Raw genomic sequence first — 20001 nt, forward strand, 5'->3', positions numbered from 1 at the left:
AAAAATATATTGTTTTTCAATGCTTGTCTTACTAGTTAGCTGTGTTTTCTTTTTTTTTTATTATTCTGACCTGAAATTTATATTATCAGTGGGCGGCCCACACTTGGCCGAGCGCCGCCCAGGGGCCGATTTAAATTGTCCAGCGTGTCTTCTGCTCACCGTGCACTAGCGACCCTTGTAGTCTAGCCGGGCGTCTGCGAGCTTGCTTTTAAATTAACCCCAGAGCTGTCGTCCGACGCTGTAGCTCTGGGATGGCTGTATGCTGAGTCTACAGCGTGAAAAGCGGCTGGTTGATGTACAGTGTTTGTCTTCACCCTCCTGAGTCAGCGCGGGGTGGGAGCGGTGAGCTGAGTCATCAAATAATTGGAGATTCTAAATTGAGAGAAAATTATTTAAAAATAATAATAATAAGTGGCGACTACTAAATAGAAAAGATAGTATTGCTGTATTTTATAGGGTTGTAAGTGCTTAAAATATGCTTTTTAAAAACCACAATCCCTTAATATGGCTTCAGCGTTAAACAAAATACATTTTAAACAACCGCAAGCAGCTGACCAGATTCGGGATTTATTGCCGCAGTGACTGTTCTATATCTACATTTAGCTGATTATGAAGAATTCATCAGAAGATTGTAACAACCATTCATGTAATAATCTCCCAGTAATGTAACAATCCTCAGTGTATTGTTACCTAATGTAATAATCACCCAATAATGTGATAACTGATAATGTAACAGAAATTTCTGCCCAATAATGTAATAATTTTTCACTGATAATGTAATAACTCTGACCTGCCTGATCACTATGTAACACAATTTTTGTTCCTGGGTTGTAAGTGTTATTTCCTAATTGCTTATGCCTCAAAAGTATAGAAAATGGCTATTATTCCCCACAAACTTTGCTTTTGTGACCAGGACAGGTACATTTCAAAATATCACTATTTCCACTGAAAAAACAGGTGAATTTGTGTCTTTTCGTTCACATAAAGTCAGAAAAAAACAACATATGAATCCAAATTAACATGTATTTATACTAAAGTAATACAAAAATGATTATAAATGATTTAGAAGTGAGTAGTTTTTCGAGATTTACGATTATACTATAAATTTACAGTAGATTTCCGCTTGATATCAAATCTTCCGTTTCTGTCTAAGGTCCTGGAGTGGGTGGTTGCTTTGCAGCTGCAGGCACATTTGGCTACAAATGCCCTGTATGAGAAGTTTAGATCATCTAAACTTAGATGGCTCTTGTCTGTGTTTTAAATGATCTTTTATTAAACTGTGACTCACATGCATGTTCTATATTGTTTCTATTGGATTTGTCCGCAGCATTTGATACAGTAGATCATCATATCTTGTTACAACGATTGGAATACGAAGCCTGTTTCTGGTACCGCATTAAATTGGTTTCGGTCCTGTCTTACTGGTCGTGGCCAATATGTCTCAGCTGAGGGTTGTTCCTCTCAAATTGTTGGTTTGACTTCTAGAGTAACCTAAGGTTCTATTCTGGGTCCCATTCTGTTTTTGATTTATACGTTACCTCTTGGAAGACTCCTACAAAATAGAGGCCTAAGTTTTCATATGTATGCGGATGATATTCAAATTTATGTTTCCTCAAAACCCCCATGTATCAGGGACAGTTTCAGTGCTGTGGGAGTGTCTTACTGAAATTCAAAACTGGATGTGCCAATATTTTTGACAACTAAATGTTAACAAAACAGAGGTTATATTCTCTCGCTATTAAATGTGACTTTGGGAAATCGCTGCTTTGCTGTTGGCCCCGTCATTGAAAATCTGGCAGTTTTGTTCGATTCTGAATTATGTTTTATGCATTTATTACATTCATTTTTAAATCTTCTTGCTCCCATCTTAGAAATATTGCACAGGTCCGCCCCTTATTTGGAACTGTCTGCAGCAGAGACCTTGACCCATGCCTTGATTACTTCTAGGCTTGATTTTTGCAACGCCCTTCCGGCTGGACTTCCAAAATGTGCTATTTCCAGGCTTCAACTAGTCCAAAATTTGTTAGCTAGAGTGTTTACTCGTGTAAAGTCCCGTTGTCACATAACCGCTGTTTTCTCCCATCTTTATTGGTTACCAGTCACTCAGAGAATAAATTACCAAATTGTATTACTTGCATTTAAAGCTTTACATGGCCTGACACCCTCCTATCTTTCTGATCTTATACTTCATTATGTTTCTAGTCGGGTGCTGTGTTCTGCGGAGGCTGACCCACTTAGTGTACTGTCTGTTCAAACTGCCTCGTATGGGTTGCGTTCTTTTAGCCATCTAGCACCCACACTATGGAACTCCCTACCTACTTATTAGAAGCATCCGCTCTCATCCCCTTTTTAAAACACATATAAAAACATTGTTTTATCAGGTTTTTAGTTAAAATTCTTATTGTAGTATTGTTTTTTTCTGTTTTTGTTATTCTATTTTTTGTAGATTTTGTAGACTAAAGTGTTTGCTTTTTGCTTTTTCCTGTGTTGACTGTGTAAAGCTCCCTGAGATGCTCTCTGTGTATATGTGTCTATAAATTTGACTGATTGATAGTTATTTTATTGGACTGTATATACAATGTAATTTTTATTAAAGATAAACTGACAGTTAATCTAATGGCCACAGATACAGTATTTGTAAACATAACTTGTTCGTGTTCTTGTGTTGCTTTGAATGGCATTTTCATTCGGTAAGTTGGCACATGCCTCTGTTTGGACCATTCATTTTAATTATAATGAATATTATACTTATTTTATTAATATTACTTGATGAAACAACAGTTATTTAAACAAAACGCAAAGTTTAACACAGAATGTTGTTCATGGCCTGTCACCGTTTGGCTTTGTATCCATATATTTTCTTCAGATGTTTAAGTATTAAATTATCAATATTGTACACATTTTTGAAAATATTCAACATTTGTGTGGAATATAAAAACCAGTATAACACTACACAAGGAATGTGTTAATGAGGAGAGCTAGATTCAGATTTGCTGGTAGAAATGTGTTCATGTCAGAATTTGATCCATATCACTACAGGTACCTGTTTTCAAAATAACTTTCTATTATTTCTGATGCTGCAGACAGGGATGCAGGTTGGCAAATACATCCTGCTATGTTAAAATGTGGATCAATGCATCACTATGCTGCAGTATATTGTAAATGAAAACAGTTACATACTATATCTTATCCTACAATGTGTGTAGAGTATCACTGAAAACACTTCCATACTATATCTTACCCAACAACATTTGCAGAGTATTATTTGCTGTGTGTTGGTGGTTTATTCCGAGCAAGCATTTCGGATAATACCAACTAGATAGTGAGGTAAAGTAACTCGGCACAAGTCTGTCTACAATATGTGTGTTTTTGTTTTCTTGCAGACCTTCTGTTTGCTGTCTATGAAGTTTAAGGATCAATACATGTATCGATTCAGCTGTAGCAAGTCCCTGTTCCTGCTGGCTTATAATCATCCCATCAGGAAATACGCAATACTGGCAATGACACACCAATATCCTTTCAGCTTCATTGCTTTATTGGGTGTAGTTTGAATGCATGTATATGTACAGCTGTGTTTACTAATTTGTAATGCTGCTACATTGTGTGGCACAAGTTAACATCTCAAGACTGATGCATGCAAAGGAATATTTACAAGTCAGGTGTGTAACAACTTGTGCAAGCGAGCCTGCCTCTTGTGCACAATCAATGTGGGCTATTGTACAGTATATTGCACATATAGTCTATGCCCTATTCTACATATAGATACATACAAGGATGGACAAAAAAATAGGAACAACTGCCATAACATTGTCAACAGTCTGCAAAGCGTTTACATAGAGGTGAAGGAATGTGACCATTATTACTGATTTTCAGGAAACTTTAGAGAAATCTGCCACAATATCTGTGGCTGAGAGAACTCGATGTATTTAGCCGAGAACAAAGTAGGATAATTGGGGACTTGATTGAAGTCTTACAAATGCTTGAACCCATGCCATTGCCCTCATTCGAGGACAGGCTACTTTGTAATTTTTTGGACCATTTTTAACTAGCATCTACCTGTATTATAATTTTCTGTTCAACAATATTGTTATGATAACTTATTCTAATTTTGTTAAACACCAAAATTAAGTCTACATATAATGCATCAAATTAAATAAATGTAGCTGGTGTTCTCATTTGTTCAAAGAAAAACTAATATATTACTTAATGAGTTAAGCACAGCACAGAACCGAGACTGGAGGACACAGTAGGAAATTAAATGGGAGACATATCTAGAACAGAGTAGGAGACACTTCTTTATTATTTGTTTGTTTAGCAGACACCTTAGTAAACTGAGGGTATGGAATTACCAAGCCCTGCTGTCGCTGTGAATCATTGGGAGTCATTAAGATCCGATGTCGAACAACTGCTAGGAACACTGATGGGCCAAATGACCTCCCCTGTTTGAAACATTTCTACTGTTCTTCTGTTTCTACTGCCTGTCCATTCCCTGTTCATACTGTGCAATGGCACAGCCTGGGTGTACTATTATATGGCCCATATATTTCCAATCCTAGTTTTCACACACATTGTAGAAATGCTATTTTTGTATAATATTGGACAACCCATTTTGCTCTGTTTCTATAAAAGCATAGCTTTTTTATAAGGTAGCTGGGGTGCCACCTGTCCCTGTTTCCCTGGATCGTCCCGGTTTGGAGGACTGTGTCCCAGAAATTCAGTGTGCCTTCCAAGGACACTAAGTGCCAGGACCATAAACTGAGCACAAGCTAGATCAATCTGAATACTACTGCAATAACCACACAATATGAATGGGTTGTCAATACTGTAATAGTGATTGATATTATCAGTGCTTCCTATTGGATGAATAGATGAATTCTAAAGAGAGTTTACACTAATAAAACCCTTTCTGCTTGGAGGTCCAGTTTTTTTGTAGCTCAGAGGTGGTGACCATAAAGGTATTATAGCTTTAACAAATGTGTATTATAATCACTTTTAAATTAGATCAGCTTTTTCTATGACTTTCAACTGACCTGAAATAGCTCCTTAACAGATATCACAGTGTTTGATTTCACCATTGTTTTAACCATTTTTGTCAATATGTTACTGCTGGCAGTAAACAAGAATTTCGTAGCAGCAGAGTGAGTATACTGTATTCTCATTGGTTAATACACTATTTTAGATATGTAGCTCATTTAGAAATGCAATCATTTATTAAGGATTGTGTTTTTGTATTTAGTGTATATGTACAACTTCAATGGTCATATTAATTAATGACTTGTATTTTCCAGTTACTTGTTTACAGTCATATACTCAGTGGAAATGATTATTAAGGTGCTGGCTCAAGGATTTGTCTTTCACAAATTTGCATACCTAAAAAATGCATGGAACTGGTTGGACTTCACAGTAATCCTACTAGCGTGAGTTGTTTGTTGTTGTTTATTTTCCCACTAAATGTTGAATTTATTTAACTGTGTATGCTTTGCTGCTTTACACTAAATGTCCTCATTATTGTACGATGGAATAACGAGGACAAACAGCGCCACACAAGCTGTTAGGATTACACACACCAAAACACAATAAATGACGTAATGACATTAACAACCTCTTAAGCTATGCAATGGTAAAACAGGACAATGACATACACCAACAAATAACAATTATGAACATGAACACAGCCATAATTCAACATGTTCCCCCAACCCCTGTAGTCCCAGTGTCCTCTGCATCTATTTACATGCTCTGCACACGTGATCCCCTTAACTGTCTTAAGTACCACATGTAGGTTTCCTTTGATTAACATTACAGTCGGAATTATTAAATCAGAAGTCAAAATTGTTACATATTAAGTCAATATTCTGAGACACTAAAATAAGCTTTAAAGCTTTCATGATTTTTTTTTTTTTTTTTTAAATGTGCTTCCATAGCCAGAAATGTAAAACTACCAGCTCTCCCTTTGACAGACTTGAATGGTGTACTCAAACGTTTTCTAGTTGGGACCCCCTTTTGAAATGACTTTTGAGCAAAACCAAGCCATGCTATATCATTCCTGACATGCTTTTTATAAGAGAGCTACAGCAATGCTCTTTATCCATTCAGTATAGACTGCAGATATCCTTGAGGCTGTTATTTTGTGTCCTAATCCTGTGCATAACATCCCTGAGTTTCCCTGTTTTAGCTACCTGACCCTGGCGTTCCCTTTTCTACCCGGACTGTCAGCTCTGAGAGCTTTCAGAGCGATGAAGATGATAGCAATCCTTCCAGGTGAGCTCAGCCCTGAAATGCCCATTTCTGTGTCGCATGTCACACAATGCTTAACCACTCCTCCATATTAATATTACTGAAATCCTGCCTCACAAGACAGATCTTTTAAAATGTTCCAGACAGGTTTTTCTCATTTAGAAAATGCTTGGCTGTTACATAAGTAAAAAAGAAAGTGTCTTGGTGTCCTGGCTGTGCAAAGTTGGTGCTTCCACAGGTCAAAAACCACAGGTTTCTCCTTATCACACCACAGCAGACCTTACCGGCACACCTGCAGGGCTGGCCTTTGTCCTCCAAAGGCCGGTAGCTTGCTGATATCCTCTCTCGAGTTCCTGGGTGTAAAGAGGTTAACTAGCTTGATATTGGGAGCGGAGGACGCCCACTGGGCCTTCACTTCTCTCGAGTTGTGTGGGGAATTGTTGCTGTGAGGGGAAACATGATTGGACAGTCTGCATTGGGGAGTAAATCAGGGGTTTAAATAATTGGGCACGCTGACTGAACAAGTCAAAACTGTCATTCAAGGGTTAAACAATAGAATTAAGATGTATTTTATTATTCTACTTCTGTATGCCAGTTTGTTTGTTTTTTTGTGTCACCTACTCATGTTAGCCACACTTGTTCTTTCCAGGACTGAAGACCATTATTAGTGTTATTTTTAAATCAGCCAAACTCTTGCTGGAAGTTTTGCTTCTCATGCTCTTCGCATTGCTAGTGATCGCTCTGTTTGGACTGCAGCTGTTCAAAGGGGCTCTTAGACACAAGTGCATTCTCAACGTTGACGCCAACTTCAATTTATCTGATGAAGACTGGGATATCTTCATCCACAATACATGTAATTACTTTTGCTTTTAAAAACAACTCTGGTTTCCTTTGTGCAGTTTTACTGCAGTATACCATGGTACCTTTAGTAGCCTTGTAAATCACAACAGACCATAAAAATACATCAAATATTCAATGGTAGATTTTCAAAAGTATTCAGTTCTATATTCACTACCACCATATTTTCAGTACCAAATAAAATAGATTTGACATTTGAGAGAAGTGTAAACAGCATTAAAGATGTTGGACATCCATGTACCAATGCTACCATTGCCTTCTAGTGAAATAAATATCCAGACTGTTTAAATAGCATTCATTTTCTACTTTGTTTTTTACAGCCCATTGGCTCGTACATGGTGGTGCTGGTACAATTGTGTGCGGAAACACAAGCAGCACAGGGTAAGTGAAAGAGCTTTAGTTTTTGCAGAGTTTTTTTACAATTCCCAGTTCTTCAACATGCAACAGTGTGCACATGTATCAGAACACCTCAAGATTTGTCATGGATATCGTTTATATACCTACCCTTATAAAAACCTCCAGGTGTGACAATTTACATTTCAACAGTAATCACTGATATAGAAACAATGTGTGAAAATGTTAGACCAGTTTTTTTATTAGGCATCTAAACAACTTCAAAAAAGTATTTTGCATTTTACAGTATATGGCTCTTAACATTTTAAATTAATAGCATGTGTTGCCTACTAAAGTCATCAATTAAATTGGACAGTTTAATTTGTCTATCTTGACAATTGTCCCAGATTCAGTTCCAGTGGTTTGATTTCCTATGCACAACAAATCCAAACAACGGAAGCCATTGGGTGTTGTTATCAATGTATCTGGTTTACCTAGCAGATGGTTTGCACCAGTCCACAACCTCATTTTATTAATCAATGTTTCTCACAGCACGGGCCCTCTATGATACAACAGACCATGTACATCTACATCCATCAAAGGATTCCTGATGATAAGTGCAGCCCCAGACACAATACGTCTCAATTGGGTATCACAAGAATTATATTGGAGCCCTTGAAAGCACATGGCTACATGTGCAGTAGAAATAGGCGTGCTTGCAGGGGTACTTTTTAAACACTGCTGCATGGTATATGAAAAGCTTGCAGGGGTTCATGAAATGCATGTTGGCAGAATTAAACTTGGTACAAGGTACTTTACACTTTGTATTTATTTCTTTGGTTTTAGGAGGTGTCCTTCCAATTATACCTGTCTTCCGGATGTGGGAGAAAACCCAAACAATGGGTACACAAATTTTGACCATTTTGGATGGGCTTTCGTTACATCCTTTCAGCTCATGACTTTGGATCATTGGGAAGACCCTTACAATTTGGTAAATGAATAAGCTTCATAACATGCAATGGTTGCAAACGACAGGAACTCATTCTGTTCCTAATAACTGATTAATCCGAGAACATTAAGGATCCCAATCACTCAGCTGCAACAACATGGCTTGGTGATCTTTTGAAACATTCCCCATAGCAAAAGCAAAGCAAAGTGTAATATAGCACAGTGAAAGCATTGTAAAGCAAAGCATAGTATAGTAAACCACAGTGAAAGCATGGTTACGCATAGGAAAGCATTGTAAAGCAAAGCAAAGTGTAATAAAGCACAGTGAAAGTGTGGGACCTTGTTGTGGGACCTGTAGCTAACGTTTAGTTTCAGTGAGTGAACGGTTGTTTTATGTTTACTGCAGAACCAGAAACAAATCTAGACATGCGAGGGAAAGAGGGATGTACCACCAATAATTACAAACATAGTGTCCTTATATATGAATGTGTCTTCTTTGTAATGGATTGTGTTTGTAGGTCCTCCGGGCCTGTGGATTATACTATGTCCTGTTCTTCACTGTTGTGATCATGTTTGGCTCCTACTACATTATAAACCTGGTCCTAGCGGTAGTGGCGTCATCTTACGAAAAAGAGTCGAAAATAAAAGAAAAGAGGGAGAAGGAAAACGCTCACACTCTGGAAATATGGAAGAAGAAGGAGGAAATGGTGGGTAGAACATTGACTTCTATTTTTATATTTGTATTTTAGTTACTGCAGTTACTGCAAAAATATCTTATACCGGTAAAGTGCTCCCTCAAGTGGCAAGAACGAGTGACTGCAGTTTATTACAGTTACCTGTAACAAACACATTAACCCATTAAGTGCCATTGTCCTCATTTAATGACAGGCTACAGTACTTTGTAATTTTGGGAACTTTTTTAAGTGGCATCTACCAGTTATATTTATTTTTGTTTAAAGTATTCATTTTGGCCCTTGTGCCCTTGTGTTTTTTTGTTCTTTTTGATCCCATTTGGCAATAATAAATGTGTGCGACAGTGCTTTCGCTTCAGCTTCCCTGTCTCTGAGTGCAATCTTCCCTGTCTCTGAGTGCAATCCTGCTACAGTAGACAAAACAAATTATTTAATTTCTGTATGTAGATAATGATTTGCAGTGCATGCTCTTTTCTTTGTTTGTTCTGATGCTGGTGCTTGCTGTTTTAGAGGGTATGAGGAGTGATTGATGCTCTTTGTTTGTTCTGATGCTGATGCTTGCTGTGTTAGAGGGTATGAGGAGTGATTGATGCTCTTTGTTTGTTCTGATGCTGGTGCTTGCTGTGTTAGAGGGTATGAGGAGGGATTGGTGCTCTTTGTTTATTCTGATGCTGGTGCTTGCTGTGTTAGAGGGTATGAGGAGATATTGATGCTCTTTTTTTATTCTGATGCTGGTACTTGCTGTGTTAGAGGGTATGAGGAGATATTGATGCTCTTTTCTTTATTCTGATGCTAGTGCTTGCTGTGTTAAAGGGTATAAGAACATAAGAACATAAGAAAGTTTACAAACGAGAGGAAGCCATTCGGCCCATCTTGCTCGTTTGGTTGTTAGTAACTTATTGATCCCAGAATCTCATCAAGCAGCTTCTTGAAGGATCTCAGGGTGTCAGCTTCAACAACATTACTGGGGAGTTGATTCCAGACCCTCATGATTCTCTGTGTAAAAAAGTGCCTCCTATTTTCTGTTCTGAATGCCCCTTTGTCTAATCTCCATTTGTGACCCCTGGTCCTTGTTTCTTTTTTCAGGTCGAAAAAGTCTCTTGGGTCGACATTGTCAATACCTTTTAGAATTTTGAATGCTTGAATTAGGTCGCCGCGTAGTCTTCTTTGTTCAAGACTGAACAGATTCAATTATTTTAGCCTGTCTGCATATGACATGCCTTTTAAGCCCGGAATAATTCTGGTCACTCTTCTTTGCACTCTTTCTAGAGCAGCAATATCTTTTTTATAGCGAGGTGACCAGAACTGAACACAATATTCAAGATGAGGTCTTACTAGTGCATTGTACAGTTTTAACATTACTTCTCTTGATTTAAATTCAACAGTTTTCACAATGTATCCGAGCATCTTGTTAGCTTTTTTATAGCTTCCCCACATTGTCTAGATGAAGACATTTCTGAGTCAACAAAAACTCCTAGGTATTTTTCATAGATTCCTTCTCCAATTTCAGTATCTCCCATATGATATTTATAATGCACATTTTTTATTTCCTGCGTGCAGTACCTTACACTTTTCCCTATTAAATGTCATTTGACATGTGTCTGCCCAGTTCTGAATCTTGTCTAGATCATTTTGAATGACCTTTGCTGCTGCAGCAGTGTTTGCCACTCCTCCTATTTTTGTGTCGTCTGCAAATTTAACAAGTTTGCTTACTATACCAGAATCTAAATTATTAATGTAGATTAGGAATAGCAGAGGACCTAATACTGAGCCCTGTGGTACACCACTGGTTACCACACTCCATTCTGAGGTTTTAACTCTAATCAGTACTTTCTGTTTTCTACATGTTAACCACTCCCTAATCCATGTACATGTGTTTCCTTGAATCCCTACTGCGTTCAGTTTGAGAATTAATCTTTTGTGCGGGACTTTGTCAAAAGCTTTCTGGAAATCTAAATAAACCATGTCATATGCTTTGCAATTATCCATTATCGATGTTGCATCCTCAAAAAAATCAAGCAAGTTAGTTAGACATGATCTCCCTTTCCTAAAACCATGTTGACTGTCTCCCAGGACCCTGTTACCATATAGGTAATTTTCCATTTTGGATCTTATTATAGTTTCCATAAGTTTGCATATAATAGAAGTCAGGCTTACTGGTCTGTAGTTACCTGGTTCAGTTTTGTTTCCCTTTTTGTGGATCGGTATTACGTTTGCAATTTTCCAGTCTGTCGGTACCACCCCTGTGTCAAGAGACTGCTGCATGATCTTGGTTAGCGTTTTGTAAATAACTTCTTTCATTTCTTTGAGTACTATTGGGAAGATCTCATCCGGCCCAGGGGAATTGTTTATTTGAAGAGCTCCTAGTCCCTTTAACACTTCTGCCTCGGTTATGCTAAAGTTACTTAAAACTGCATAGGAACTGGATGACATGTTGTGCATGTTGTCCGTATGAGGAGGGATTGATGCTCTTTGTTTATTCTGATGTTGGTGCTTGCTGTGTTAGAGGGTATGAGGAGATATTGATACTTTTTATTCTGATGCTGGTGCTTGCTGTGTTAGAGGATATGAGGAGATATTGATGCTCTTTTTTTGTTCTGATGCTGGTGCTTGCTGTGTTAGAGGGTATGAGGAGTGATTGATGCTCTTTGTTTGTTCTGATGCTGGTGCTTGCTGTGTTAGAGGGTATGAGGAGTGATTGATGCTCTTTGTTCTGATGCTGGTGCTTGCTGTGTTAGAGGGTATGAGGAGTAATTGATGCTCTTTGTTTTCTGATGCTGGTGCTTGCTGTGTTAGAGGGTATGAGGAGTGATTGATGCTCTTTGTTCTGATGCTGGTGCTTGCTGTGTTAGAGGGTATGAGGAGATATTGATGCTCTTTTCTTTGTTTGTTCTGAGTGTTGTTTTGTTTGTTGTTGAGTGATTGATGCTCTTTGTTCTGATGCTGGTGCTTGCTGTGTTAGAGGGTATGAGGAGTGATTGATGCTCTTTGTTTGTTCTGATGCTGGTGCTTGCTGTGTTTTTGGGTATGAGGAGTGATTGATGCTCTTTGTTTGTTCTGATGCTGGTGCTTGCTGTGTTAGAGGGTATGAGGAGTGATTGATGCTCTTTGTTCTGATGCTGATGCTTGCTGTTTTATTGTGTATGAGGAGTTATTGATGCTCTTTGTTCTGATGCTGGTGCTTGCTGTGTTAGAGGGTATGAGGAGTGATTGATGCTCTTTGTTCTGATGCTGGTGCTTGCTGTGTTAGAGGGTATGAGGAGATATTGAAGCTCTTTGTTCTGATGCTGGTGCTTGCTGTGTTAGAGGGTATGAGGAGATATTGATGCTCTGTTTATTCTGATGCTGGTCCTTGCTGTGTTAAAGGGTATGATGAGATATTGATGATCTTTGCTCTGATGCTGGTGCTTGCTGTATTATAGGGTATGAGGAGATATTGATGCTCTTTGTTTGTTCTGATGATGGTGCTTGCTGTGTTAGAGGGTATGATAAGTGATTGATGCTCTTTGTTTGTTCTGATGCTGGTGCTTGCTGTGTTAGAGGGTATGAGGAGTGATTGATGCTCTTTTCTTTATTCTGATGCTGGTGCTTGCTGTGTTAGTGGGTATGAGGAGTGATTGATGCTCTTTGTTCTGATGCTGATGCTTGCTGATTTATTGCACATGAGGAGTTATTGATGCTCTTTGTTCTGATGCTGATGCTTGCTGTGTTTTTGGGTATGTGGAGTGATTGATTCTCTTTGTTCTGATGCTGGTGCTTGCTGTGTTAGAGGGTATGAGGAGTTATTGATGCTCTTTGTTCTGATGCTGATGCTTGCTGTGTTAGAGGGTATGAGGAGTGATTGATGCTCTTTGTTCTGATGCTGGTGCTTGCTGTGTTAGAGGGTATGAGGAGTGATTGATGCTCTTTGTTTGTTCTGATGCTGGTGCTTGCTGTGTTAGAGGGTATGAGGAGATATTGATGCTCTTTGTTCTGATGCTGGTGCTTGCTGTGTTAAAGGGTATGAGGAGATATTGATGCTCTTTGTTCTGATGCTGGTGCTTGCTGTGTTATAGGGTATGAGGAGTTATTGATGCTCTTTGTTCTGATGCTGGTGCTTGCTGTGTTAGAGGGTATGAGGAGAGATTGATGCTCTTTGTTTGTTCTGATGATGGTGCTTGCTGTGTTAGAGGGTATGAGAAGTGATTGATGCTCTTTGTTCTGATGCTGGTGCTTGCTGTGTTAGAGGGTATGAGGAGTTATTGATGCTCTTTGTTCTGATGCTGCTGCTTGCTGTTTTATTGCGTATGAGGAGTTATTGATGCTCTTTGTTCTGATGCTGGGCTTGCTGTGTTAGAGGGTATGAGGAGTGATTGATGCTCTTTGTTCTGATGCTGCTGCTTGCTGTTTTGTTGCGTATGAGGAGTTATTGATGCTCTTTGTTCTGATGCTGGTGCTTGCTGTGTTAGAGGGTATGAGGAGTGATTGATGCTCTTTGTTCTGATGCTGGTGCTTGCTGTGTTAGAGGGTATGAGGAGTTATTGATGCTCTTTGTTCTGATGCTGCTGCTTGCTGTTTTATTGCGTATGAGGAGTTATTGATGCTCTTTGTTCTGATGCTGGTGCTTGCTGTGTTAGAGGGTATGAGGAGTGATTGATGCGCTTTCTTTGTTCTGATGCTGGTGCTTGCTGTGTTAGAGGGTATGAGGAGTGATTGATGCTCTTTGTTTGTTCTGATGCTGGTGCTTGCTGTGTTAGAGGGTATGAGGAGTTATTGATGCTCTTTGTTCTGATGCTGGTGCTTGCTGTGTTAGAGGGTATGAGGAGATATTGATGCTCTTTGTTCTGATGCTGGTGCTTGCTGTGTTAGAGGGTATGAGGAGATATTGATGCTCTTTGTTCTGATGCTGGTGCTTGCTGTGTTAGAGGGTATGAGGAGTGATTGATGCTCTTTGTTTGTTCTGATGCTGGTGCTTGCTGTGTTAGAGGGTATGAGGAGTGATTGATGCTCTTTGTTCTGATGCTGGTGCTTGCTGTGTTAGAGGGTATGAGGAGTGATTGATGCTCTTTTTTTGTTCTGATGCTGGTGCTTGCTGTGTTAGAGGGTATGATGTGTGATTGGTGCTCTTTGTTCTGATGCTGCTGCTTGCTGTTTTATTGCGTATGAGGAGTTATTGATGCTCTTTGTTCTGATGCTGGGCTTGCTGTGTTAGAGGGTATGAGGAGTGATTGATGCTCTTTGTTCTGATGCTGGTGCTTGCTGTGTTAGAGGGTATGAGGAGTTATTGATGCTCTTTGTTCTGATGCTGGTGCTTGCTGTGTTAGAGGGTTTGAGAATTGATTGATGCTCTTTGTTCTGATGCTGATGCTTGCTGTGTTAGAGGGTATGAGGAGTGATTGATGCTCTTTTCTTTGTTCTGATGCTGGTGCTTGCTGTGTTAGAGGGTATGAGGAGATATTGATGCTCTTTGTTCTGATGCTGGTGCTTGCTGTTTTAGAGGGTATGAGGAGTGATTGATGCTCTTTGTTTGTTCTGATGCTGGTGCTTGCTGTGTTAGAGAGTATGATGTGTGATTGGTGCTCTTTGTTCTGATGCTGGTGCTTGCTGTGTTAGAGGGTATGAGGAGTGATTGATGCTCTTTGTTTGTTCTGATGCTGGTGCTTGCTGTGTTAGAGGGTATGAGGAGTGATTGATGCTCTTTGTTCTGATGCTGGTGCTTGCTGTGTTAGAGGGTATGAGGAGTTATTGATGCTCTTTGTTCTGATGCTGGTGCTTGCTGTGTTAGAGGGTATGAGGAGTGATTGATGCTCTTTGTTCTGATGCTGGTGCTTGCTGTGTTAGAGGGTATGAGGAGTTATTGATGCTCTTTGTTCTGATGCTGGTGCTTGCTGTGTTAGAGGGTATGAGGAGATATTGATGCTCTTTGTTCTGATGCTGGTGCTTGCTGTGTTAGAGGGTATGAGGAGTTATTGATGCTCTTTGTTCTGATGCTGGTGCTTGCTGTGTTAGAGGGTATGAGGAGTGATTGATGCTCTTTGTTCTGATTCTGCTGGTGCTTGCTGTTTTAGAGGGTATGAGGAGTGATTGATGCTCTTTCTTTGTTCTGATGCTGGTGCTTGCTGTGTTAGAGGGTATGAGGAATGATTGATGCTCTTTGTTCTGATGCTGGTGCTTGCTGTGTTAGAGGGTATGAGGAGTGATTGATGCTCTTTGTTCTGATGCTGGTGCTTGCTGTGTTAGAGGGTATGAGGAGTGATTGATGCTCTTTGTTTGTTCTGATGCTGGTGCTTGCTGTGTTAGAGGGTATGAGGAGTGATTGATGCTCTTTGTTCTGATGCTGGTGCTTGCTGTGTTATTGGGTATGAGGAGTTATTGATGCTCTTTCTTTGTTCTGATGCTGGTGCTTGCTGTGTTAGAGGGTATGAGGAGTTATTGATGCTCTTTGTTCTGATGCTGGTGCTTGCTGTGTTAGAGGGTATGAGGAGATATTGATGCTCTTTGTTCTGATGCTGGTGCTTGCTGTGTTAGAGGGTATGAGGAGTGATTGATGCTCTTTGTTCTGATGCTGGTGCTTGCTGTGTTAGAGGGTATGAGGAGATATTGATGCTCTGTTTGTTCTGATGCTGGTGCTTGCTGTGTTAAAGGGTATGATGAGATATTGATGCTCTTTGTTCTGATGCTGGTGCTTGCTGTGTTAGAGGGTATGAGGAGATATTGATGCTCTTTGTTCTGATGCTCTTTGTTCTGATGCTTGCTTGCTGTGTTAGAGGGTATGAGGAGTGATTGATGCTCTTTGTTTGTTCTGATGCTGGTGCTTGCTGTGTTAGAGGGTATGAGGAGTGATTGATGCTCTTTGTTTGTTCTGATGCTGGTGCTTGCTGTGTTAGAGGGTATGAGGAGTGATTGATGCTCTTTGTTCTGATGCTGGTGCTTGCTGTGTTAGAGGGTATGAGGAGTGATTGCTCTTTGTTCTGATGCTGGTGCTTGCTGTGTTAGAGGGTATGAGGAGAGATTGATGCTCTTTTCTTTATTCTAATGTTGGTGCTTGCTGTGTTAGTGGGTATGAGCAGTTATTGATGCTCTTTGTTCTGATGCTGGTGCTTGCTGTGTTAGAGCGTATGAGGAGTGATTGATGCTCCTTATTCTGATGCTGGTGCTTGCTCTGTTACAGGGTATGAGGAGATATTGATGCTCTTTGTTCTGATGCTGGTGCTTGCTGTGTTAGAGGGTATGAGGAGTGATTGATGCTCTTTGTTCTGATGCTGGTGCTTGCTGTGTTAGAGGGTATGAGGAGTGATTGATGCTCTTTTCTTTATTTCGATGCTGGTGCTTGCTGTGTTAGAGGGTATGAGGAGTGATTGATGCTCTTTGTTCTGATGCTGGTGCTTTGTGTTTATGATTGATGCTCTTTGTTCTGGTGCTTGCTGTGTTAGAGGGTATGAGGAGTGATTGATGCTCTTTGTTCTTTATTTCGATGCTGGTGCTTGCTGTGTTAGAGGGTATGAGGAGATATTGATGCTCTTTGTTTGTTCTGATGCTGGTGCTTGCTGTGTTAGAGGGTATGAGGAGTGATTGGTGCTCTTTGTTCTGATGCTGGTGCTTGCTGTGTTAGAGGGTATGAGGAGATATTGATGCTCTTTGTTCTGATGCTGGTGCTTGCTGTGTTAGAGGGTATGAGGAGTGATTGATGCTCTTTGTTTGTTCTGATGCTGGTGCTTGCTGTGTTAGAGGGTATGAGGAGATATTGATGCTCTTTGTTCTGATGCTGGTGCTTGCTGTGTTAGAGGGTATGAGGAGTGATTGATGCTCTTTGTTCTGATGCTGGTGCTTGCTGTGTTAGAGGGTATGAGGAGATATTGATGCTCTTTGTTTGTTCTGATGCTGGTGCTTGCTGTGTTAGAGGGTATGAGGAGTGATTGATGCTCTTTGTTTGTTCTGATGCTGGTGCTTGCTGTGTTAGAGGGTATGAGGAGTGATTGATGCTCTTTGTTCTGATGCTGGTGCTTGCTGTGTTAGAGGGTATGAGGAGTTATTGATGCTCTTTGTTCTGATGCTGGTGCTTGCTGTGTTAGAGGGTATGAGGAGATATTGATGCTCTTTGTTTGTTCTGATGCTGGTGCTTGCTGTGTTAGAGGGTATGAGGAGATATTGATGCTCTTTGTTCTGATGCTGGTGCTTGCTGTGTTAGAGGGTATGAGGAGATATTGATGCTCTTTGTTTGTTCTGATGCTGGTCCTTGCTGTGTTAGAGGGTATGAGGAGTGATTGATGCTCTTTGTTTGTTCTGATGCTGGTGCTTGCTGTGTTAGAGGGTATGAGGAGTGATTGATGCTCTTTGTTCTGATGCTGGTGCTTGCTGTGTTAGAGGGTATGAGGAGTTATTGATGCTCTTTGTTCTGATGCTGGTGCTTGCTGTGTTAGAGGGTATGAGGAGTGATTGATGCTCTTTGTTTGTTCTGATGCTGGTGCTTGCTGTGTTAGAGGGTATGAGGAGTTATTGATGCTCTTTGTTCTGATGCTGGTGCTTGCTGTGTTAGAGGGTATGAGGAGATATTGATGCTCTTTGTTTGTTCTGATGCTGGTCCTTGCTGTGTTAGAGGGTATGACGAGTGATTGATGCTCTTTGTTTGTTCTGATGCTGGTGCTTGCTGTGTTAGAGGGTATGAGGAGATATTGATGCTCTTTGTTCTGATGCTGGTGCTTGCTGTGTTTTTGGGTATGAGACGTGATTGATGCTCTTTGTTTGTTCTGATGCTGGTGCTTGCTGTGTTAGAGGGTATGAGGAGTGATTGATGCTCTTTGTTCTGATGCTGGTGCTTGCTGTGTTAGAGGGTATGAGGAGTGATTGATGCTCTTTGTTCTGATGCTGGTGCTTGCTGTGTTAGAGGGTATGAGGAGATATTGATGCTCTTTGTTCTGATGCTGGTGCTTGCTGTGTTAGAGGGTATGAGGAGATATTGATGCTCTTTGTTCTGATGCTGGTGCTTGCTGTGTTAGAGGGTATGAGGAGATATTGATGCTCTTTGTTCTGATGCTGGTGCTTGCTGTGTTAGAGGGTATGATGAGTGATTGGTGCTCTTTGTTCTGATGCTGGTGCTTGCTGTGTTAGAGGGTATGAGGAGATATTGAAGCTCTTTGTTCTGATGCTGGTGCTTGCTGTGTTAAAGGGTATGAGGAGATATTGATGCTCTGTTTATTCTGATGCTTGTCCTTGCTGTGTTAAAGGGTATGATGAGATATTGATGCTCTTTGTTCTGATGCTGGTGCTTGCTGTGTTAGAGGGTATGAGGAGTGATTGATGCTCTTTGTTTGTTCTGATGCTGGTGCTTGCTGTGTTAGAGGGTATGAGGAGTGATTGATGCTCTTTGTTCTGATGCTGGTGCTTGCTGTGTTAGAGGGTATGAGGAGATATTGATGCTCTTTGTTCTGATGCTGGTGCTTGCTGTGTTAGAGCGTATGAGGAGTGATTGATGCTCTTTGTTTTCTGATGCTGGTGCTTGCTGTGTTAGAGGGTATGAGGAGTGATTGATGCTCTTTTGTTTGTTCTGATGCTGGTGCTTGCTGTGTTAGAGGGTATGAGGAGATATTGATGCTCTTTGTTCTGATGCTGGTGCTTGCTGTGTTAGAGCGTATGAGGAGTGATTGATGCTCTTTGTTCTGATGCTGGTGCTTGCTGTGTTAGAGGGTATGAGGAGTTATTGATGCTCTTTGTTTGTTCTGATGCTGGTGCTTGCTGTGTTAGAGGGTATGAGGAGTGATTGATGCTCTTTGTTCTGATTTGTTCTGATGCTGCTGCTTGCTGTTTTATTGCGTATGAGGAGTGATTGATGCTCTTTGTTCTGATGCTGGTGCTTGCTGTGTTTTTGGGTATGAGGAGTGATTGATGCTCTTTGTTTGTTCTGATGCTGGTGCTTGCTGTGTTAGAGGGTATGAGGAGTTATTGATGCTCTTTGTTCTGATGCTGGTGCTTGCTGTGTTAGAGGGTATGAGGAGTGATTGATGCTCTTTGTTCTGATGCTGGTGCTTGCTGTGTTAGATATTGGGTATGAGGAGTATGATATTGATGCTCTTTGTTCTGATGCTGGTGCTTGCTGTGTTAGAGGGTATGAGGAGTGATTGATGCTCTTTGTTCTGATGCTGGTGCTTGCTGTGTTAGAGGGTATGAGGAGATATTGATGCTCTTTGTTCTGATGCTGGTGCTTGCTGTGTTAGAGGGTATGAGGAGTGATTGATGCTCTTTTTGTTTGTTCTGATGCTGGTGCTTGCTGTGTTAGTGGGTATGAGGAGATATTGATGCTCTTTGTTCTGATGTTGGTGCTTGCTGTGTTATTGGGTATGAGACGTGATTGATGCTGATTTCTTTGTTCTGATGATGGTGCTTGCTGTGTTAGAGGGTATGAGAATTGATTGATGCTCTTTGTTCTGATGCTGGTGCTTGCTGTGTTAGAGGGTATGAGGAGTGATTGATGCTCTTTGTTTGTTCTGATGCTGGTGCTTGCTGTGTTAGAGGGTATGATGTGTGATTGGTGCTCTTTGTTCTGATGCTGGTGCTTGCTGTGTTAGAGGGTATGAGGAGATATTGAAGCTCTTTGTTCTGATGCTGGTGCTTGCTGTGTTAGAGGGTATGAGGAGATATTGATGCTCTTTGTTCTGATGCTGGTGCTTGCTGTGTTAGAGGGTATGAGGAGATATTGATGCTCTTTGTTTGTTCTGATGCTGGTGCTTGCTGTGTTAGAGGGTATGAGGAGATATTGATGCTCTTTGTTCTGATGCTGGTGCTTGCTGTGTTATTGGGTATGAGGAGTTATTGATGCTCTTTGTTCTGATGCTGGTGCTTGCTGTGTTAGAGGGTATGAGGAGTGATTGATGCTCTTTGTTTGTTCTGATGCTGGTGCTTGCTGTGTTAGAGGGTATGAGGAGTGATTGATGCTCTTTGTTTGTTCTGATGCTGGTGC

General features: G+C 40.4%; 1 protein-coding gene and 1 long non-coding RNA gene across 2 annotated transcripts; both read left to right on the top strand.

Moving 5' to 3' along the window:
• The first annotated feature begins 5063 nt into the window (after window positions 1-5063).
• LOC121326036 (sodium channel protein 1 brain-like) lies at window positions 5064-7110 on the top strand. The gene is made up of 4 exons (XM_041269561.1): window positions 5064-5138; window positions 5289-5417; window positions 6176-6261; window positions 6887-7110. Exons 1-4 carry the CDS (start codon window positions 5098-5100, stop codon window positions 7108-7110), a joined length of 480 nt encoding a protein of 159 aa, XP_041125495.1. The 5' UTR covers window positions 5064-5097.
• A 1172-nt stretch (window positions 7111-8282) lies between these two features.
• Window positions 8283-9083, top strand: LOC121314161. The gene is made up of 2 exons (XR_005950079.1): window positions 8283-8419; window positions 8895-9083. It is a non-coding gene; the product is annotated as an uncharacterized LOC121314161 (long non-coding RNA).
• The last annotated feature ends 10918 nt before the right edge of the window (window positions 9084-20001 follow it).

This window comes from Polyodon spathula, chromosome 1 (assembly GCF_017654505.1).
Source record: "Polyodon spathula isolate WHYD16114869_AA chromosome 1, ASM1765450v1, whole genome shotgun sequence".
Lineage (NCBI taxonomy): Eukaryota > Metazoa > Chordata > Actinopteri > Acipenseriformes > Polyodontidae > Polyodon > Polyodon spathula.